General features: G+C 39.1%; 2 protein-coding genes across 4 annotated transcripts; one reads left to right on the plus strand and one right to left on the minus strand.

The window, feature by feature from the left end:
* Positions 1-217: 217 nt before the first annotated feature.
* Positions 218-17,500, minus strand: DPM1 (dolichyl-phosphate mannosyltransferase subunit 1, catalytic). 3 transcript variants are annotated; one of them, XM_050918150.1, is made up of 9 exons: positions 17,262-17,498; positions 16,111-16,210; positions 13,772-13,805; positions 11,393-11,469; positions 11,256-11,281; positions 9,556-9,651; positions 7,114-7,182; positions 6,735-6,849; positions 218-846 (listed from the first exon to the last, which is right to left on the minus strand). In XM_050918150.1, exons 1-9 carry the CDS (start codon positions 17,378-17,380, stop codon positions 742-744), a joined length of 741 nt encoding a protein of 246 aa, XP_050774107.1. In that variant the 5' UTR covers positions 17,381-17,498; the 3' UTR covers positions 218-741. The 3 variants fall into 3 exon arrangements, with proteins under 3 accessions (XP_050774107.1, XP_050774108.1, XP_050774109.1); XM_050918152.1 differs by lacking the exon at positions 218-846 and adding an exon at positions 855-1,859 and having other exon boundaries at positions 17,262-17,499; XM_050918151.1 differs by lacking the exon at positions 7,114-7,182 and having other exon boundaries at positions 17,262-17,500.
* A 65-nt stretch (positions 17,501-17,565) lies between these two features.
* On the plus strand, positions 17,566-21,559 carry MOCS3 (molybdenum cofactor synthesis 3). Its single transcript, XM_050918141.1, has one exon. It carries the CDS (start codon positions 17,617-17,619, stop codon positions 18,991-18,993), a length of 1,377 nt encoding a protein of 458 aa, XP_050774098.1. The 5' UTR covers positions 17,566-17,616; the 3' UTR covers positions 18,994-21,559.
* The last annotated feature ends 1,674 nt before the right edge of the window (positions 21,560-23,233 follow it).

Genomic DNA, 23,233 nt, shown 5'->3' on the forward strand with positions numbered 1-23,233 from the left:
AAAATGGTCTTTCTGACATTCTATGTAGACTTTTGTTGGGAAAAAGAGGGACAGCTATTGGTACAAGTATATATAAAACTCCAATTATCTACAAACCCCAAGGCAAAGATAAGACAAATCCTGTGTTTTCTGTCATTACTCTCCTTTTTTTAAAAAGCCATATTTAACTTCAACATGAATAAGATTATTAACTTCTAATGTAAGCATGCAACCAAGCTTTATGCAAAAGATTATTTGGATTTATTTGTGTATTATTCTTAACACAGTATGTCTGACTGAAATTTTCAGTATTAGTCTGGAATAAAGACAAAATATTTTGTTAGAATATAATTTAGAAAAACTACATCTTTCTGTATACAGTAGGATCTTGCTAATTTGCACACTTTATAATTCACACACACAAGGTCTCACGACACTTTTCAACAGAAATCTATAGCCCAGAACTGAAGTGTGGTCTAATTTATTAACACCTCATTATTCGTACAAAAAAACTGTACTGCGTGAGTTTTCGTTGTTAGACATTGTTCATAAATACACTAGTTCATCTAATTTGAAAATAATATTCTGTGATACAGTTTATTTGCTTTATTATTGTTGGTTCACTTAATCACAAATAGGTGATGTGTCTCCTGGTAACTAGGCAAAGCAGCAAGCTTGTACAATTGTATGTATTTTAAAAATTACATTTAACTCATGAGAATGTTGCATTTTAAATAAGAATTAACTTAGGGTAAGCTCTTATCATGTAGTTGCAAACAAAGTTAACAGTCCTTTTAAGAAAGACACTATTTCATTGCCTCCCAGTTTAGATTCTCCATAGACACGGTCCACAAATGATATTGGAACCTGTTAAAAAAAACCAAACAACAAAAAAAACAAACAAATGAAACAAAAAAAAGAACAATTTATTCTAATTATTTTAGGAATTTAACTTCATTAATATAAAGAAAACACAGTTTTAAATCTATTATGCATTTTATATTACATTTAGCACAATTAGTATGTTCAGAACACAGCATATCAACATTTAAAAAGTGAAACTATTACAGATTTAAATATGTAGTGTGCTGGTTGTATTAGCAAAACTACTGTGCTTTTCCACATGGAGACAAGAATAGAAGACGGGTTCCTCAGGTAGGCAGAGACTTAGCAACAACACCTGTAGTCTCCAAAGATGGATAGAATCTGCATTGGTGGTTCCTAACTTTTGTTGTTGGAGCCTCTCCTAGCAACTGATTTGTGGCTGAATGCCATCTTCTGATGTCCCTGAATGCTGTGCTAGGTATAGTTGTGTCTGGTCTCACTGTACTGCTTATTTTGTCTTCCATTCTTTTCCCCTTTAGCTGTGAGAATGTGCTTGTAAGGGAAATGGGGCAAATATCTGGGATCATGCTGCTTTCTTTATCATCACTGTTCTACCCATCAGTCTTAACTGTGCCTCAAGATTGAGATACTAGAGTGTATGGTTGATCACACCTAGAGACAGGTCTAAAAATATTACTCTATCGTTAGCCACTGAGTTTTCTGAACAAATTGTTCTCAAAGAAAGGATCAATGAAATGGACACCCAAGGGTCACAACATGCTGTGAAGTCCCAGCCAACCTCCTGCTCTAAATTTCTACTGGGTCAGTGAGGCAAAAAGTCCATTGGGGTGGTTTAGGCAGAGACTGCAATAATTGGAAGTGGCAGAGTTAAACAAGTTCTTGCTTCATGTTCCAACATCAATTCCTCACCACTGGCAAGAGGGGGATCATGAAGTGGCCTTCTGCTCAACTTCACTGACGTAACAGACACAGTATTTGTATTCAATGCACATTTGGTATGCAACATCCACTTGGGTCTATGGATCTTCAACAAGCTGTTTATGTTATTAGAAAAAAAGTTGCTTAAAATACAGAATTTTTAGTTCCGTCAGTTATACAAACTTATTGTCCAAATTCACTTGCTGTTCATGAAGGTTATAAACATATTGCTTCACCTAGGTACTTCTGTCTGTCCATTATTTTGCCAGAATGATACAAATACACTAGAACAAGAGGAAGACCAAGGACTAAGTAGGCCCATTATTCAATGAGGAGGGAAAAACAACAATAGAAAAAATGAAGCAACGGCAGAAGTGTTAAATACTTTTTTGTTTCAGTTTTCTCCAAAAAGGGATAGCAGCAATGAGATGACTAATATACTGAACATCTATGTAACTGGGATAGGATCTGAAGCTAAAGTAGAGAAAGGACAAGTTAAGAATTATTTGCACAAGTTAGATGTCTTCAAGTCAGCAAGGTCTAATGGAATACATGCTAGAATACTAAAGGAACTAGCTGAAAAGAGAGTCTGAGCCATTAGCAATTTTCTTTGAGAACATGTGGAGGATGCAAGAGATTGAGGGGAGGGATAGCTCAGTGGTTTGAGCACTGGCCTGCTAAACCCAGTGTTGTGAGCTCAATCCCTGAGGGGGCCATTTAGGGATCGGGGGGGGGGAACAAACAACTGTCAGGGACAGTACTTGGTTCTGCTAGTGAAGGCAGGGGACTGGACTCGATGACCTTTCAAGGTCCCTTCCAGTTCTATGAGATAGGCATATCTCCATATATTAAGCAAGATCCCAGAGGACTGGAAAAGGGCAAATATAGTACCTAACCCAGGGAATTACAGACAAGCCAGCTTAACTGTGGTATTCATAAAGATAATGGAACAAATAATCAGTCTGTAAACACCTAGAAGATAACAAGATCAAACCAACCCAACATCCTTCTTTGACAGGGTAACAACTCTTGTGGATGGGGAGAAGCAGCATATGTGATACATCGTTACTTTAGTAAGGCTTTTGATACTGTTTCACATGACATTCTCATAAGCACACTATGGAAATATAGTGCAGAGGAAGCTATCAAAGTGGGTGCACAACTGGTTGGAAAACAGTGAGAGTATGATCAATGATCCACAGTCAAGTTGGAAGCGCATATTGAGTAAGGTCTCACAGGGATCTGTCCTGGGCATGGTTCTATTCAATATCTTTATAAATAATTTGGATAATGGTATAGAGAGTACACGTAAAAAGTTTGTAGACGATACCAAGCTGGAAAGGGCTACAAGTGCTTTAGAGAATATGTTTACTATTCAAAATAATCTTGACAAATTGGAGAAATGGTCCGAAATAAACAGGATGAAATTCAGTAAGCATATATGCAAAGTACTATACTTAGGAAGGAATACTCAATGGGAAATGACTGCCTAGGAAGAAGTATGGCAAAAAAGAATCTGGGGGGTATAGCAGATCACAAACTAAATGAGAGAGTTAAAATGTAATAAATACTGTTTCAAAAAAAGCAAACGTCATTCTAGGATGTACTAGCAGGCATGTTGTAAACAAGACACAATAAATAATTCTTCTACTCTACTAAGCACTGATAAGTCTTCAGCTGGAGTCCTGTGTCCAGTTCTGGGAACCACACTTGAGGAAAGATGTGGATAAAATAGCAGAAAGTCCAGAGGAAAGCAACAAAAATGATTAAAGGTCTAGAAAACATGACCTATGAGGAAAGATTGAAAAAAATAGGGGTTGTTTAGTCTGTAAAAGAGAAGACTGAGAGGGGACAGTCTTCAAGATATGTAAAAGTCTTGTAAAGATTATGGTGATAAATCGTTCTCCTTATCCACTGAGGACAGGACAAGAGGCAATGGTCTTAAATTGCAACAAGGAAGACTAAGGTTAGACATTAGGAAAAAAAACTTTCTAACTGTCAGGATAGTTAAGCACTGAAACAAATTATCTAGGGAGGTTGTGGAATCTCCATCATTGGAGAACAAGTTAAACAAACACCAGTCAGGGATGGTCTAGATAATACTTAGTCCTGCCTCAGTTCAGGCGACTGGACTAGATGACCTACTGAGGTTCCTTCCTGTCCTACAATTCTATAAGAACTCTTAAAATTCTAATACAAAAGCATGTGTTAAATAAGAATACTCCAGGGCCCAAGTTCAACAACATTAACTCTGCAGAAGCATATAAAATAAAAAAATTGGATTTGCACTCAACTGGCAGTTTCAATCAGAAATCAGCTGGCATGTGTAATACAAATACACACCACACCCTTGTTATTGTGCCAGAACTGAGTATGTCTCATCTCCAGGCACAGCTGCCTATGCCAAGAGAGGCCAAAGCAATCATCTGGCAGATACAGTTCTACTTCTCACAACAACAACAGCTAGCCAAAGAAGAACATAAACTAAGACATCCAACAAACTCCCCCAGCTTTCTCACTAGGATCCCTCTGACAAGATTGATAAGCACCTCAACAGTTATATTTAGCTGGGCTAGGGAAAAAAAATAAATCAGTAACTCCATGCTGGAGAGGAAGTCAGTGCAAGATGCTTAAAGTGGCATGGCATTCCATGAACAGTGAAAGAGAACATTTTGTATTCACAAGCCATCCAACTTCACGGTATCTCAGGGCACAACGCGGTATCTCAGGGCACAATTTCCTCTACAGAATTAGAATTTACCTCCTAAACTGTTGCTGGACTACACCTTCTTGTTCAAGAGCGTATAAGTGCCATTATGGGAAGAAATACTGGGCACCAAAGGGGTCTTTAATGTAGTGAGGAAAGGCATAACATGAAAGAACCAATGGCTGCACGTTGAGGCCAGACCAATTTAAATTAGAAATTAGGCACAAATTTTTAATAGTGAGGGTGATTAACCACTGGAACAAACTACCAAGGGAAATGTTATATTCTCCACTTTAAATCAAAACTGGATGTCTTTCTAGAAAATATGCTTTAGCCAAACAAGTTGTGCTTTAGACAAGTGCAAGTTATTGGGTTCAATATAGGGGTAACTGGGTAAAATGTAATGGCCTTTGGTATACAGGAAGTCAGACTAGATGATCCAATTGTCCTTTCTGGCCTTAAACGCTATGAAAGAGGAAACTGGGACTGTTTAGTCTGCAGAAGAGAAGAATGAGGGGGGAATCTGATAGCTGCTTTCAACTACCTAAAAGGGGGTTCCAAAGAGGATGGATCTAGACTGTTCTCAGTGGTACCTGATGACAGAACAAGGCATAATGCTCTCAAGTTGCAGTGGGGGAGGTTTAGGTTGGATATTAGGAAAAACTTTTTCACTCAGAGAGTGGTGAAGCACTGGAATGGGTTACCTAGGGAGGTGGTGCAATCTCCTTCCTTAGAGGTTTTTAAGGTCAAACTTGACAGAGCCCTGGCTGGGATGATTTAGTTGGGAATTGGTCCTGCTTTGAGCAGGGGGTTGGACTAGATGACCTCCTGAGGTCCCTTCCAACCCTGATATTCTATGATTCTATGATATTTTTAAATGGTAATGATTTACATAGTGCAAAAGCCGTAACCCATATACCACCAAAATGTGCATCCTGTGCATTGAAATGAATTTCACATCTGGTACAAAAGAGAAGCAAAATAAAACAGAGAAGCATAGGAGGCCATCCAGTTATGGCATATGCCAACTTTGCTTCACACCACATAACTGTTCTCTTTTGAGTTGGTAGATATCAACTATTTTTTTCTTTTCATGGCCAAGTTTCATATTTGACTTTCAACTTTGACTACTATTGAATTTTAAAATATGCACAGAACTGAAATCCTAATCTTCGTGTGCAGATTCTGCAATGGTGTGAGCATACACATACATGTGCCTAATTTAGATCCTAGCATCTGCAATTACCTAATCTGCATGCACATCTATGTGCCTAATTTTTCTGAAAATCAGGGCCTTAAAGATCTGTATCTAGATAAGCATTTCCAGGAAGAATCTGTCAGAAACAACAAATATTTGTAAGGTTCTAATATATATGATTTAAACTACATTTATACATTTTTAAATGTGTCACGAGTGCATACAGCTTGAGGATTTATCATCATTAATTTTTGCATTACTGTAGCACCTAGGAGCCTCAACCACGGACCAGGGCCCAACTGTGCTAGGCACTATACAAACTCAGAACACAAGACTATCACTGCCCCAATCTAAGTACAAGACAGGAGGCAGACAGACAGAATGGGGAAGTACAAGCAAACAAAAAGACATTGTTGGTCATCATAATCAGCAGTTATATCAGTAGCCTAACTGCTGTCAAGTATTTTTTAGGCATCCCGGCAAAGGAGAGTTTTAAGGAGATTTTAAAGGAGGATAATGAGGTAACTTTGCAGATGTCTCCCAATCGTGAGAAACTACAAAGAGGTTTGAAAATTTAGCAAGTGGACAATGGAAGCTAGGAGTTGGTGCAAGGGAGATCAAGGGATGGGCTGGGGACCCTGGGACAAGTGGAGAGGAGAACGGAAGAGAGCAGATGAGAAACTTCTGCATCCATCAGGAGAGAAGGAGGAGAGAGAGAGAGCTACAGAAAGTGAAGGAAAAGCAAACCAAGGGGACAGAGAAGGTAATATCATATTTTGTCAATTTTCTCTTAGAAGAATTATGCAAGATCCTGCACAGAGAGACAAGTGGAGGCAGGAGGTGAAGGTCTGAAGAGTGAGTCAAAGGTAGCAAAAAATATCAGCTATGAGTGCAAGTGTGAGATTTAATTATGTTGGAGAAGTAGAGTTGTGTGCATAACCCCCTTAGGCTTATTTGGGAATCCAAGTCTATAGCTGCAATGACACTTCCTATGAGTTCTTGCTCGGTAGTTTCTTTGCTTCTAATAGCCCTTACCCACATTTACAGTATAAAATTGAAATGTGATTTTCTATGCTTTCACTGTACCTCTCCAATAGTGTATCCTAACTGTCTAGCTCGAACAATCATTTCCATCTGGAAGACGTATCCTTTAGAAACACATTTTTCCATTAGTTTCTGCAAGACCTCCTTTCTGTATAACCTGTAAATTAAAATGAAATTGAAACCTGTGGCAAAACTTTGGATTTCAGATACAAAGATAACATGTACAGGCATTGTACTTACAGCCTACGCACATTAACATTAAAAATAGTCACTAGAAAGTTTTATGACTCCTATCCATCTTTCTTTACTCTAATAGATATCATAGTTCCCAATACATATTCTTAGCTAACAATTGAGAAAATTTTAATACAACTTCATAATTATTAAAAAAAATAAAATAAAATAAAAGAGAGGCATGTACCTGAAACTTCCTGTTAAATCTGATGCACCTGGCCTCAACAAAACCTGAGTTACAAAGTTGGCACCACGACTGTCAAAGAGGATAAGCATGTCAATAACCACTCAAAACAAAGTTTAGAAAGCACAAGCAGGGTTTCCACAAAAGAATTTACCATTTTAACATAAAAAAGGCAAGCTTTTATTTCTTTATATGGAAAGTTATATAACTAAATAGGTTTTCACTGCACTAGACTTGATTAGATCAGTAAATACACATTTTGCTTTTCAACTGGAAGTGAATATACAGATAACTGAATATTCTTTAAGAAACAAAACGCTGTTTTAAAAAGCCAGATTTACTATCTTTTTACATGTTTATAGCAGAATTATCATATACAACCACACATTATACTGCATTGCACAGCAAATTGCAATATAAAATATTTTGCAATATAATTTTAGACAGATTTGTGTTCTGCTTGGATCATGTTCACCTGTAATGGGAGGAGAATGACGGCCTAACAGACAGGACATTGAACTTAGATGTAGAAGATCTGTGTTCAGATCCTGCCTCAAGAAGGTTTCCAGTGTGACTGTGGGCAAGTCATTCCTAAGGTCTCACAACTGTAAGGGGGCATGATTTCATGTATAACTCTGTGGCTTCAAGCACACTTTGGACTCTAGACAGTAATTCTATATAGCCAATATACGAACAGAATCAGTACATTCCACTTCCTCCAGGCTTTTGCTGTAGTCAACCTGGTTTGGTTGGCAGGAAGAGGAGGGTAACTCATCCTGCCATTTCTGATTTTTTTTTTTTTTGATTATCAGAAACTTAGTAAGTGAATAGACTGATGTGAATTGTTTGAAGTGTACAAAAAAAAATTTCCATTTATTCTAAGGTATCCAACTCTTGCTTTGGGGTTCCCATTTAGTTTTTACCTTATCCAATTAGCTAGCAAGCGAGTGGTCCCTCTCAAAGAATGCAGCTCTTCTCTTCAGATTTAACATTGCTACAATATTATATCACCCTGAACTCTACCACAGTTTCCTGTCTAAGAATGATTGTTCTATCTTCACCAGTTCCTATGGGGTCTGACTTAAACCCAAGAGGAAAAAGCACCCACATCACCTGAAGCTTACAAGGAGCTCTGTGTAAGCTCAAAAACATTGCTCTCAGCAACAGAAGTTGGTACAATAAGAGATATTACCTCCCCTCCTTCGTCTCTCATAAAAATAAAATAGCATTAAAATAAAAAAACTCTAAACATAATAAGTGTGGTGCCAACTCCTTTTCAAAATGATTACCAGGACATCTGCTTCCAATTCTTTTGAGGACCAACCAATTCAGACTTGTTTTGAGTGAACAGACCTTAGACAAATTTGAGAAGAGCAAGATTTTATATGGAGAAAAAAAAAATCTACTCCTGTTGATACAGCCCTCAGTGACTACAAGTCCACCACAGAATTCAGAAGCTGATCTCCATGTATATATGTGACTTTCAGCATTTTTATTTTATCTTCTCTTTAGAAAAAAAAAGATTTCCAACTGTCCATAGTTAGAACTGTATTGGCCTTTCTGGCAAGATCTAAGGAATGGTTTATATAGGCTGGTAATTAATTTTAACATGAAAACTTATGTAAGATAACGCTTAATAAATGAAAGACAATATTATAACCATAAGGAGATTGAGTGGTTTATTGTCCATGGGAAAGGCCAGCACAGTCTTTAAATGTAAAGGTACACACCTATGAACTTAGAACACTGCTGCCAATTCTTTCATCTGTGGCAAGGAAGGGAAATAGCAAATAGAAGCTAGTGCTCTATTTGTGGCAAGGCCAAAAATTGTCCCAAATTGATACATTGCAGATTTACCCACAGTAGTGTTCCAACTCTGACCTAAGTAGTCCAATTGTCCCATAGAGATCACATGGTTAAGTTTTTTCTTGATGTTTTCTTAGCCAGAAAATTACCAGGCATACAAGTTTATATTCTATTATTAAATATTATTTTGTGATGAGAAGTACTGTTCTGTTTAAAGTACTTATATGTCCCCACATCACTGTTTTATCTTAGTGCCTCACAGCCTTTATTCTCAACATCTTTGGGAGGTAGGGAAGTGCTATCCTAATTTTACAAATGGGGAACAGAGAAGCTAAGTAACTTTCTGTGTGTGAACCTGGGCAAGTCTCTGGTGGAGAAGGGAATTAAGGCCGGGTTTCCCAAGTCCTAGGCTATAATGCCTTAACCACTGAACATTCTTTCCTTGTCATTTGAGATCTAGTCCTGTTCACACAGATCTGCAATTTAGACTCCCAGGAAGGGGGAGTCCCAGAGATGAAAGACATGATGATTTATCGGTTGAGAGTGCTTTTCTTTGAAATTATTGACAAAAGTTTGAGCAGCAATTTTCTTATCTGCAGCAATTTTCTTATCTGCAAATATATAAGTAAGAATACTAACCTGATTATTTTTCTTTTCAAATCCCAGCCGTACACACCTCCATTACCTTTATACCGAGTTCCAGACACAATGTCAAAGTTACCTTCTTTTTGCTTTCTTCAGGAAATACAATTTATTTCAAACATGAAAAGTCATTGTATCAGTTTAAAGCAAATTTATATTTTATAGTCCTTCAAACAAGGTGGGACAGAAGTTGCCATGAAGGCAATAATTATGTTGGTTATAAGCACTATACATTTATATACCTTTTTAAACTACTCTCTTTACATTCTTATAAAGCAGGATTATTTCAGAGAATCTTGTGATGCTTTTTACCATCTATCTCACAGAACTTCAAAGACTGCTTCATGAATAATTTATCTAGACCTACTTATTTAAAAAAGGCAAAAGAAATTAGACTCCAATGTAAAATGGAGATTTTTTTAAAAAAATACATATTAAAATATTTAAATAAAAACACAAACTGACAGTAACAAGGAAATTAAAAGATAAGTCTGATACAATCCTGCACCCCCCACCATACCTAGCTCTGCAGAATATTATACAGAATCCATTGTTTGAGATCGTCTTGCATTACATCCCAGAAAGAGGAAAACTATAAACAGTGACACCCGTAACTTTGAAGGTACTTGCTCTTGATTATTTTTTATACAACTTTAAACGTTAAGAAAAAAATGTTCCATAATTAGTAAGAGTTAACTCTATTTTGTAACTGGGTACTGCAACTTTTAACAGAGATCCAGAATGAGTCAGTGAAAACAAAACTTTTGTTCAGGGACTGTTATTGTAAAATAAAATCTAATTTTAGTCTTTAATTGTTTTGACTGATCTTTTAACTATACATATACCTCTATTCTCAAAATGATAAATAATAGCCATAACTGTTCTATCTAGCTATCTCACAAAATTTAAAGTCTGGTTCTACTCTGGTAATTAATAACTGCATTGCAGAGTTTCATGATTATTGTTTATCAGTGACTCCATATCAAATATCCTCAGTTTGCAAGTAAAAAAAACATGTTTTTCGAACTGGAAGCCCTGCAAAAATCAATGTAGGATCTCTCCTTCTTGTGCATCATCACTTGGAAACCAAATCCCACCTCAATTAATCTGTGCAACCCCATTGCCTTTAACTAGTTTGCAAAGGTGTAACTTATTAAACACATCTACTGATGATGCACTAGCAGGATTAGAATACAACTTTCTCTCTTCACTATCCTGGCTCCTGCAGGGACAACAGGAATACAAAGCAGTAAAAAAAACTTAATTTAGTCAGTCATTCAACTCAGCATCTCTAATGCTAACTGCACACATGCAGCAGAACAGTAGGGTAAAAAGATACCATTTTTACTAAGTTACTTTTCAAAGTAGAACCAGTTAAAGGAGAAACATAAGTGCTTAGTCATTCATTCTTTCTTCCTTTAAAGACATGTTCTTGTAGTCCTTAAGCAAATAAAACTTCCATTGAAGTCTATGGGAGTTTTGCTGGAGTTAAAGATTAATGTCTGTGTACTGGTACTTCAGAAATATTTGGGTCTTATTAGAGCCACCCAAATCCTTGCCCTGACTATGTTTCTTGTTGCAGTTGCTGCTTTTTTGATTCAATGAGGTAGTCACATAGTAATAGAAGGTATTCAAATGTTAACCTACAACTTCAACAGCTTAAAAGTTATACTCCGAATATTAAAAATGGTACTCACTTGATGAACTCTGGAATAAATTTTGGCTGAAAACAGGCAGATGGGTGGGAAAAGAAGAAAAAGAAAAACAAGTCAGTAACAATTAATTAAAAACACTTACCAAGAAAAAAAAAAGACCACACAAGATATAAACTTACATGGTGCGAGAGGTCCGCATCCATAATAATAATGAAATTCCCTGTGGCATGCTGCATTCCATGAATATAAGCAGTGCCTGGTGAAGACATCATAGAAATAATTTCATCACTATCTTCACATGCACACAGGTCTCTAAGCAGATTCAATCTTTCTATGAAGTCTCAAAATTATATTACAAAAGCCGATTAAGTAAATGCTCCTGAGTTTGTTTTTTTAAATAGGATAGAAAAATCTTCTTAATGTTTGAAGATTGATGTTTCTCCAATAATATCAGTACTAGATTCCAAAAGTGTAAAACTTTGCAGGACAAACTTCACTGCAGTAGAAATCACCAGAAAAACATCACTTGGTAAATGGATAGTCAATACAGAAAAGATTTTCCACAGTGCCCAAAATACTCAAAAATAGACTTATGCACCTAACTCACTCAGTTGCTTTTGAAAGTTTTACCACTGATCTTAGAGATACTTTTTATTAACTTCTACTTTGTTCAGTCAGTCAACATTTATGAAAATGCTCCATCTGATGCCTAAGCTAAAAATCTTTCCTTCCTCAATTTAATTTTTTTTGTTTTAACCACACTATATGAATCAGTTCATCTATATCAATAAGAGACAGAACAAGTTAAGGTATCCACGTTTTTCCTCAAGAAGGCCACTTTCCGATTTCAGTGATGCTGTTTTAAGTCCTCATTTTTTCCAGTAATGCTACAATGGCATAACTGAAATCAAAATCTGGAACATGCTCTTCATTACCTCAGATTAACTTTGCTGTCCTCCTAGAAATTTTCCAAAATGTAAATGTCAGTTTTTAAAAAGCATGCATCCAGATGTGGACCTTGGTGCTCATATCAAGCATTTACACAGGGAATTCTACTTCTAGTTAATGAACAGCTCATCGCTTGTCTCTTTCTCACAATGTTTGCAAAATTACAAGCCAGGAATGTTACTGATCCATGCAGTGTATATAATTAGTAAATAAACTTATTACAGGAAAGACAGGGTGCATTAAAAACTCTGAACCAAGCCAATTTTAATAAATATAAATAGATACAGGACTTTGTTCTTTGAAACACAGAACAGAGGATCATAACCAAGGTCAGGATAAAAATTAGGTAGAATATAAAAAGATACCTAGGTTTCTTAGGGCCTCATATCTATATGAGAATATAAAAGGTGACTTTAAATACAGACAATTCAGTATCAAGACTTGGAATTTTGTTCCCCTTTTGGGTATTGGCACATACCAGGTTAAACTTTTCCTGTGGGACAAGTAGATTAACTGCACAATATTCAATAAACAGGGCACCTGAAATACTTCACCAGCTTGTGGGAGTGGGAGTGTCGAGGTTCAGGAAGAGACAAATACTGATTTTCATTAAGTTGTGTTCCATTGCTTTTTCCATTTCAATTATTGGAGGTGAAGAAATCTGGCATGAGTTCGAACAGACTAATCTTCCCCCAGTATGTTTTGTGATAAATGTTTACACTTGAGTAAGAAAATTATCAGATGCTTAATTTTTGCCTTTAAAGTAACAATGAAAAACAGACATGGTCTGTATATTCCTTGAGTAGTAGTAATGAGTCAACGGTGGAGCTACATAAGGCCCAATCTTGATCATTTAAATTCACAGCAATCTTAGAACTGATTACAGTGGTTCAGGATTGGCCCCAAAATTAGGACTATATTCTGGTATGTGATAAGCAACTCTTGTAATGTGCCTAAAAGACTTCACATTCACAATGAACTTAATAGGGGAGGATGGTGCTCAACAACTTGCATGACTTGATCCTTAAGGGAAATGTATGATTTGAATTACAGTAGTACCAACATGTCCTGTTAAATTGATCCAAGCCACAATAAGCACTGTACAAACACATAGTAGGGAAGAGTCCCTGCTCTGAAGACCTTAACAAATCAAGGTCCCAGTTCTGCAATTTGCTGCACATGGATAGACCGTTACACTTGCGCAGAGCCCTAGTGACTTCACTGAGTCAATGGGGTACCATGTGAGCACAGCAGTCTGCCCTGTACAAGTGGCAATTTGTCTAAATTTAGGACCCAACTGCGTAGTAAGCAGGTGGAGCAGGAGAAGAAGGATGAGCATAGTAACTGTTTTCCTGCTACTATGTAGACTGGCCAAGACCACAATTGGCAGGTTTGAGGTTGTGGGGAACTTGTTGTAAGTTCACTATAATATAACGTGTGTGGTTTTTTAAATCACTGCACATTTGTTTGCTTATAATTACTAGATGAAAATGTTTATTTTTGTCTGAGGGTTCCACTATGACTCTTCCTATGGAATGTTAAAACTAAAACCAAAACAAAACAGATAGCAGGAAGTTTTACTCTAAACCAGAAGCTTAATGAGTACTCACCCAATCCCAGCTTTTTTGCTCTGGGCCTTAGAAGCTGCAAGATATTTGGGGGGAGGGGATTAGGCCATAAATTAATAAAGTTAAATCAGCTGAGACTACAGTTTCTCTCACTTTCAGTGACATGCCATCATTACATAGCTCAAGATGTTGAACCAATATTGAAAGAGATACTTTTCCTTTAAATATCCAGATAGTACAGAGAATCAAATTCATCTAAGGAAAGACTGGTTCAATGGAAACATTTATATTAACTGGATATATAAACTAGATTAAAACCAATCTATTTTAAATTTGACTGAAGAACTGCTATGTAAGGAAGTCATTCCGGCTGTTTTCTTAAGACTCTCCTCCCCCAATACCCACTGTTTGAAATACTCTCTTACAAAGCTGAATGCACAATTTCCCCCACCAATTTTGTGAGGTGACATATTAAGAGGTAATATCTGAGTGACTTAAGATAATCGGTACTGAATATACACTTTTTACACATAAGTGTAATTCAGCTTAATAGTCACTCATCTTACTGAAAATCATCAGTAAGATTTTATTTGGATGACCTACCACCTCCTTGATTCTGTGCTGACCGTTCTCAGCTCCCATAGAAGTCAGAGGGAGTTCAGCACTTCACAAGTCTAGGTTTCTAGGTCAAAGTGTTTTGTTTTGTTTTTAAAAAAAGTCTAACGTTAGACACAACTCTATATTTAGATTCTTGTCTGATTTTCAAGAGTGCTGAGCACCTCGAAATTCCCACTGACATTAATAAGAGTTGGTGGGTGCTCATTGCAAAGGGTGAACCAAATATGGACTTTGGAGCCTAACTTTAGACTCCTTGATTTGAAAATGTTGGCTTCTTCTGATACATTATAAGTGTCTAAGATCATGAACATTAGTGTGAAAACCAAAGGAGGACAAGGATAAACCTCCTGTAAAAAGTCAGTCATCATTAGAGCTTCTATAGAGTGGTTATTTCATTCTCTTTTCTTTTTCCCCAAAATCTTTGTATGATTCTGTGTAGGAATCTCCATTCCTCTGTTTCTCAGCCAATTTTAGTAAATCAAAAGTAGATTCATCAGCATCCAAACTTCTTGACCTTCACTAATGGAGTTTCCTGAGACCAGGATACAGTTACTACCTAGCAAACAGGAAGCACCATCAAAATATTTAAATAGACCTTTATGCATTAATCAGAACTGATTTTGCTCACTACCCACAATTAATTTCAGGAAGCAAAGAAAACTGGACTACAAAGAAATCATAACTGATTTTTACTGATACTCTCTCATTTTCCTTGTGTTAGATCAGGGCAAGCAGATGCCTATGTCTGCATGGAGTTCCACTGAATTATATGGGGCTCCACACTCTATCAAGGGTCAGCTCACATGGAGCCAACTGCAGGATCGGGGGCCTTAGAGACAAATAATGACCTGCATTTGGTATAACTGTTTTATACAAAGTAGCAATAGAAAATTCAACAAACAACTCCAAACTCCATATACACACGTCTCCTTACACAATCTTTAAAAAGATTATTTCAATTCACTAACACAATCTTAAACTTCAGTCCCAGAAAATGAAATTTACAACTGCCAATTAGTGGACCCAGGAGGTGGGGGAAAGAGGGAGATAAAACATACTACATTTTTTGTTGCTCAGAACAATGAAGCTGAACTTCTAGTTCTCAGACCATAGTATGCTTATGTGCTTTTATCACTGAAATTAAGCATCTTTTAATACTCAAACTCTGAATGAATTAAAGTGATATTTACCTCACCATATATACTTCCACACTATTGTTCTGTAGTAATACAGAGAACAGAAACCCTTAACAATCCTGTTAGAAGGTTCTTCTAAGTAAATATACTAATTAATAAGAAGTAAATTATCAAGAGTAGACTAACATACATCTACGCAGTTACTCACACCTGTAGCCAAAGAAAGTGAAATTCAGCTTTATCTATTTCTCATCTCTTCTTTTAAATAAGGCCAAGTACAATCATCATAATTTCTTTGACCAGAATGAAGTATGTGCACAAAGTACTGAAAACACTTTGTAAACAAATTCATGGGGCTTCACAATATTTCCTGTGAGGCTGCTATTATTACTATCATCACCATTTACCATCATGGCCCCTTAATATCTCTTCTATTCCTACACTTCTATGATTCTATGATTTTATTGTACGGTAAACTGGGTCACAACAGTTAAACAGATTGCTCAGGGATATAAAAAAGGCCAGGTCTTGCACTCAGAAGCCCCAACTCTAATCCCCCATTCTAACCACTTTAAATACTTCCCAATTCAACAAAAAATAAAAGCAAAGAAAAAAAATACGACTCACAATTTTATCTGAACCATATATCTTTTCCAACTGTTCAGCAACTTCCCGTGTCCCATCTGGGCTTCCATCATCTATGACTATAATTTCAAAGTTGCTTCCACTGAAATGACAATTATTTTTAAATGAACATGTGGGAAGCCAATTTCAGCAGCAATGTTGTTTCAAAAGGCTTGAAACAGGAGAACAAAATGCAGAGTGGTCCAGTAGCAGCTAGAAATACAAAAAGTTGCAGCTTTTATAGACATGTTTTAATGTACTCCTGTTTCACTTGCATCTTAAGATGCAGTTGCTTCACAGCAAATTGAAACAGTACCAACCTGTTCATCGTCTTACTACAAGCCAGTGAGGCTCTGGGTATTAAAATGATCATTGGTCCCTTAATCTAGTAATTTTTCCTCATAGTGGTGCAGGGGTGATTATAAATGCTACATTTGTACTCTGTTTATAGTAATTTTGAAGGAACTCTTCACTGTTAGAAGAAAGGCACAATTAGCTACAGCATTTTCCACTGCTAACAGAAAGATTTTAGACATTTTCACACCATGAATGACTTTATTATCCCTCTAGGCTATTGCTAGTACTTTATAAATTCTTATGGACAGGGACCAACTAGTTATATGAGTATTTATGCTCAGATTTTCAAAAATCTGTGTGTGTGTGTGTAACGATGCAAAAAGCCAAAGAGCTCCAAAAAGCAACCCCAGACTTAATTGTGAGCTTCTTGGGGCATGCACCGCAGTTTTGTTCTACAGGTGTGACCCCAACACAATGGGGGCCTGTGTTAGGCACTACCACAACAAACAGCCGCGTTAAAACCTGACCTCCCCTAGGGCCCCGGGAAAAGCGACGCTGGAGAGGTTACTAACGCGGAGCGCCCGTGGCCGCAGGGAGGTTCCGCTCACACCGCAGCAGCGGTCCAGACGGCCGGAGCTTGACTAACTGTAACAGCGGCCGACCCGCGACCAAGCTCGGCTGGGCTGGCCCGTCCCGTCCCGGCTGCGAGCGGCCGCACGCTGCCAGCGTACGTTCAGCCCCCGGCGGGATCCGGCACAGAGGCAGCGGGTTCCCGGGGGCAGGGACCCACGCAGCACCGTTCTGGGGAGGGAGCGCCGGCAGGCCTGGGCGGGCGGGGGAAGCCGGGCCCGGGGTACCTCTCTTGGAAGCTCCGCACCAGCAGCCAGACGATGAGCGGCAGGTTCTCGCGCTCGTTGTAGGTGGGCAGCAGCACCGAGTACTTATCCCGAGCTCGGTTCCCGCTGGCCGCGGCCATGGCGGGGCCACAAACCACCCGGAACTAGGGGAGCGGTTACTACACTCGGGGAATGCGGCAGCCCCTGCGCAGCTACCCCGGCGCGCGGGCACCGACGTGTGCGGAATGGGTCGGGCTGGGCAGCCGCGCTGTCACCGGACTTGTTAGGGTGTTGGACCGGAAGCGGAAGTGTCACTCAGCTCGCGGCGCTTTGCGGGCCGGGCTAGGCGCGCGTGGCTTGGCCCTTTGCTCCTGTCATGGCTCTGAGCGAGGCGGCCAGGCTCCGGGCCGAGATCGGCCGCAGGGAACAGGAGCTGGGCGCCCTGCAGGGGCAGCTGGCCGCCGTCCTGGCGAGAGAGGCTGCTGAGGAGCCGGCGGCGGGGCCGGCGCTGCCCCTCTTGGAGGCGAGGGCCTCCCTCCGCCCGGCGGAGATCCTGCGCTACAGCCGGCAGCTAGTGCTCCCCGAGCTGGGAGTGCGAGGGCAGCTGCGCCTGTCCCGCTGCGCCGTGCTGGTGGTGGGCTGCGGCGGGCTGGGCTGCCCCCTGGCCCAGTATTTGGCGGCCGCCGGCATCGGCCGCTTGGGGCTGGTAGATCACGATGTGGTGGAGATGAGCAACCTGCACCGGCAGGTCCTGCACGGGGAAGCTAGGGAAGGGCTGCCTAAGGCCCTGTCTGCAGCTGCCGCCCTGCGGCAGCTGAACTCCACGGTGCAGTATGTGCCCTACCACCTGGCCCTGAGCCCAGGCACTGCCCTGGAGCTGGTCCGGCAGTACGACGTGGTGGCCGACTGCTCAGACAACGTCCCCACCAGGTACCTGGTCAGTGATGCGTGTGTCCTCGCTGGGAAGCCGCTTGTATCAGCCAGTGCTCTCCGCCTGGAGGGGCAGCTGGTCGTGTACAACTACCGAGGGGGACCCTGCTACCGCTGTCTCTTCCCAAAGCCTCCTCTACCGGAGACAGTGACCAACTGTGCAGATGGGGGAGTCCTGGGTGTTGTGCCAGGCATCATGGGGTGCATCCAGGCCTTGGAGGTGCTGAAGATAGCTTCAGGGATAGGTTCTGCCTTCAACCAGTTCATGCTAATGTTCGATGCCCTTGAAGGCAGATTTCGCAACATCAAGTTAAGACCCAGGAAACCAGACTGTGCCATTTGTGGTGACAAGCCAACTCTGACCAGCCTACAGGATTATGAAGCATTCTGTGGTTCATCAGCAACAGACAAGTGTAGAACTTTATGCCTACTGCCAAGTGAACAAAGGATATCTGTAGAGGAGTACAAAAAGCTACTGGATGAGCAAGTTCCTCATATACTGGTAGATGTTCGTCCACAGGTAGAAGTGGACATTTGTTATCTTGTACACTCTGTACATATTCCTTTAAGTAAACTAGAAGGAAAAAATGAAGAATGTTTGAAATTTTTAGAAAAAAGAATATGTGAAGAAAAGCAAAGAACTAATGGCAAAATGACTTTCCCTGTATATGTTATTTGCAAACTAGGAAATGACTCCCAGAAGGCTGTGCGAGTTTTACAGGAGTTGTCTGACAAAGAACTTGGTTTGATATTGGCTAAGGATATCAGAGGGGGGCTTATGGCTTGGGCTAGCAAAATTGATCCATCGTTTCCCCAGTACTAACATTCTACATATCAGAATAGAAATTATCATAAATTTCTACCGCTCAATGGTCTAGTTTTATACCTGCTCAGTTTAGTAACTACTATAGTGCATGTGCAAAATGGGGAGAAGATACCACAAAGTTATGTGTTAAGTGCTTTCCATGTTATCTTCTAAAAATTCTGTATATGTTTGAAATTAATTTCTCTTTGTTAACATTCTAAACGTTTGTATAAAAGAAATAATATACTTGGGGTTTTTTGTTTTTGAAATGTGGAAGTTTGGTCTGGTGAATTGAACATTGATGTGGGAACTAATGGGTAGCAATTTTGGTTCTGAAAGTGACGCACTTGTTGCACTTTGAAAATCTTTACCAATTCACCTATTACTGGTCTAGCACCATTTCAGCTCCCTTGATACTAACAATGGAGAAAGCTTTAAGGGCGCAGTGGTAAAAATTGCACTAGCACTTCTGCCATTGATAACATCCAGGGTGATGAATCAGTGATAGACCAGTGAGATGTCACGAAGCTGGAATGGGTTGCAAACACTTCAGAGAACAGAACTAGAATTCAAAATGATCTTGATAAATTGGAGAATTGGTCTGAAACAACAAGATGAAATTCAATAAAGACAAGTTGAAAGTACTACACTTAAGGAAAAATCAAATCATACAAAAGGGGAAATAACTGGCTAGGCAGCAATGCAGCAGAAAAGGATCTGCGTTTATAGTGGATAACAAGTTGAATGAGTTAACAGTGTGATGCTGTTTCAAAAAACACAATCGCTATTCTGGGATGTATCAAAAGGAATGTCCTATGTAAAACATGAGAGGTACCTGTTCTGCTGTGCTCTTTAGTGGTGAGGTCTCAGCTAGAGTATAGTGTCCGGTTTTGAGTGCCAAACTTTTAAGAACAATGGACACATTGGAGAGAGTCCAGAGGAGAAGGACAACAATAAGATGTTTAGAAACCATTACATATGAAGAAAGGTTGAAAGAACTGGGCATGGTTAGCCTAGAAAAGGCTGAGGGGGAACATAAGTCTTCAAACATGTGTAAAAGATTGTTGTGAAGAGGATGGTGATCAGTTGAATAGGAATAAGATAGGATAAGATAAAAAATAATAGGCTTAGTTTGCAACAAGGGAGATTTATGTTGGATATTGAGAAAAGCTTTGTATAAGGCTAGTTAAGCACTGGAACAGGTTACCTAGGGAAACTGTGGAATCCCTGTCCTTGGAGATTTTTAAGAACAAGGTTAGCCAAAACACCTGTCAGGAATGGTCTAAGTATACTTAATCCTGCCTCAGTGTAGAGAGGATGTACTAGATGACATCTTGACGTCCCTTCTAATGCTACATTTCTATGAAGACTGCTTTAGACAAGTCACTTAATTTTTTATTTTATTTTTACTTTTCACAACTATAATATTGCTTCACAGCTGCTGCTCTTTCTAGTGCTGTCTGAAAATGATAAGTGTGATGAAAGTGTTGAGTATTATGAAAGACAAATTATCACTGCACCAGGGCAAGGACAGTAGAGCTACCACACTCGCTGTAACAAAACCACAGAGGATCACTTCCTTGTTCAGAGACTGTTCCTGGAAAGCAGCCAAGTATAAAGCTAAACTCCAGGTCTCATGACATCTCTATAGTACCACTATACTAGAACATTTGTAGACTGCTCTAGAAGCAGCTTTAAAAAACAACAAACATCAATGCCAACTCTGCCCACATATTTACACCAGCAACACCATCACAGGACCTAACCAGCTCAGCCACATCATCACCGGTTCATTCACCTGCACATCCACTAATGTTATATACACCATCATGTGCCAGCAATGCCCCTCTGCTATGTACATTGGCCAAACTGGACAATCACTATGTAAAAGGATAAACAGACACAAGTCAGATATTAGGAATGGCAATATACAAAAACCTGTAGGAGAACAAATCAATCTCCCTGGACACACAATAGCAAATTTAAAGGTAGCCATCCTGCAGCAAAAAAACTTTGGGACCAGACTTCAAAGAGAAACTGCTAAACTTCAGTTAATTTGCAAATTTGACACCATCAGCTCAGGATTAAACAAAGACTGTGAATGGCTAGCCAACTGCAAAAGCCGTTTCTCCTCCCTTGATATTCACACCTCAGCTGCCAGAAGAGGGCCTCATCCTCCCTGATTGAACTAACCTTGTTATCTGTAGGCTGATTCTTGCCTGCATATTTATATGTGCCTCTGGAAATTTCCACTACGTGCGTCTGGCGAAGTGGGTATTCACCCACGAAAGCTTATACTCCAATACGTCTCTTAGACTATAAGGTGCCACAGGACTCTTTGTCGCTTTTTAAAACACAAACAAATTTCCAATTAAATTGAATAATAGAATTAAATATTTTTTTAAAGAAATTACACACAGTTGACCAGAATCAGTCACATATATGCATGCTTATTTGACTTGGGTGGCAATTGTGGTAAGTGTGTGTAGTTTGAAAATTTGTGTAAAGGCTATGTAAAAATATAAAGTGGTTTGTACACTGATCTAAAAATATTAAGCACTATATAAAGTGCTACATATTGGGAGTTTTGGTCAGTTTAGTTTATGTGGAGTTCTTTTTTCAGATTTCATTCATACATTTGATGATGGGTATTGTTGCCTCTATATGAATTTGCAGCTGAGGGTATACCCTGAAACTCTTTTGGGCAGCACTGATCTTGCTTCTCTGGGCTGGAAAGAAGAATAGGGTATTATGAAGGGTAAGCATTAAGAAGACCAAAAGCTCTAGTTCAAAAAGGGTGCACTTGGTTTTCACACCTCAACTGCTAGAACAGGGCCTCATCCTCCCTGATAGAACTAACCTCATTATCTCTAGCTTGCCTGCATATATATACCTGCCCCTGGAAATTTCCACTACGTGCATCTGACGCAGTGGATATTCACCCACGAAAGCTCATGCTCCAAAACGTCTGTTAGTCTATAAGGTGCCACAGGATTCTTTGCTGCTTTTAACAAAGAGCTTGGTAGAAGATGTAAGGAAAGGACCCTAGCGAAGGCTGGGCAGCGCTTTCACAAATTCATAGTGCAGAGTATAAAGAAGATAGGACATGAAACTCCCTTTGCTAGTCATAGGGCCTCATATTCATTAACATTGAAAATCTCAATAATCTGTCAGATGTAACAGTAGGTTGTATGTTCCCTGGAGTGCTGAAGAACTTTAATTGGCATGAACAGATATTTGTGTGTGAATAGCTATTCCTGTCTGACGGAGAAAAATAACCAACTCTAATAGTGAAGCAGTATGAACCCTCTTCACTTGCACATATAGATTATCTTTTAAAGATTTTAATTAGGGTATGGATTTCCTTTACATTCTGGGGAGAAAAAAAACCCACCTGTTGTGACTAATCTTAGCACTGCACAAAAGGAAAGAAAAGGAGTACTACCAATATTATAGTTGAAAAGGCATAATTTAATAGCATAAATTGTAGTATACCCACACCCTATCTACTTTATTATAAGATGCCCTAGGTCCTAGTACTACAAATCTATATACTCTGTTGTGAAGGAAATGGTTTAATGAATATATAAATACAGGGCCAAACCTCTTTCAATTTAAAGTACAATGAAAACTTCTAAGGCCAAGATTTTCAACAGGGATTAGTGATTTTTGGGTTCCCATCTTGAGATATATTAATGGGGTTAATTTTTCAGAGTCTGGATGGATTCCTGAAAATCAGGCCTCTGTGAGGTGTCAATTGTTGGGAATCTGAAAACAGAGAAACCCAAAATCATTAGTCACTGTAATAGCAAGAAGGAAAACATCATCCAGACACAAATGTAGAAGATGAGAAGGATAGAGCTTCCTCAGTACCCAAGGTCCTTCTGCATATCAAGCAATTGATTGCGTGACTGGAATGCCTGCTTGATGTGAGCAAATAATTTCTCTTCAGTAATCCAAAGGCAATGAAAATCCACTACTCACAGGGTTCTCACTGCTATTCTTTGGTGGAAAATTCCTCTCTGATCCTAAATCTGGTGGTATATTAATGCAGTGCATGGGAATAGGAATCACCATTGTAAAGCATTTTATTAAATTTTCAACTCAATCTGCCATTGCTAGCAGAAATTATACATAAACTGAAAGAAATACAAGACAAAATCAACCAAATAAAGCCTACCCAATTTGATACAGGAGATCTCTGTAAACAGAGTCTTTGCATCAAATCAGCAAATAGGAAACCAAAATGTAAACATTT

This window comes from Gopherus flavomarginatus, chromosome 11 (genome assembly GCF_025201925.1).
Source record: "Gopherus flavomarginatus isolate rGopFla2 chromosome 11, rGopFla2.mat.asm, whole genome shotgun sequence".
NCBI classification, from domain to species: Eukaryota; Metazoa; Chordata; order Testudines; family Testudinidae; genus Gopherus; species Gopherus flavomarginatus.

Bases quoted from the DNA above. Each gene is read 5' to 3' on its own strand.
- DPM1 (XM_050918150.1), bottom strand. From the start codon at position 17,380: ATGGCCGCGGCCAGCGGGAACCGAGCTCGGGATAAGTACTCGGTGCTG. The intron at 16,211-17,261 runs GTACCCCGGGCC...TTGTCATTTCAG, and splicing joins GTGCGGAGCTTCCAAGAGAG to TGGAAGCAACTTTGAAATTA. The intron at 11,470-13,771 runs GTGAGTACTCAT...TGTCTTCACCAG, and splicing joins AGCAAAAAAGCTGGGATTGG to GCACTGCTTATATTCATGGA.
- MOCS3 (XM_050918141.1), top strand. From the start codon at position 17,617: ATGGCTCTGAGCGAGGCGGCCAGGCTCCGGGCCGAGATCGGCCGCAGG.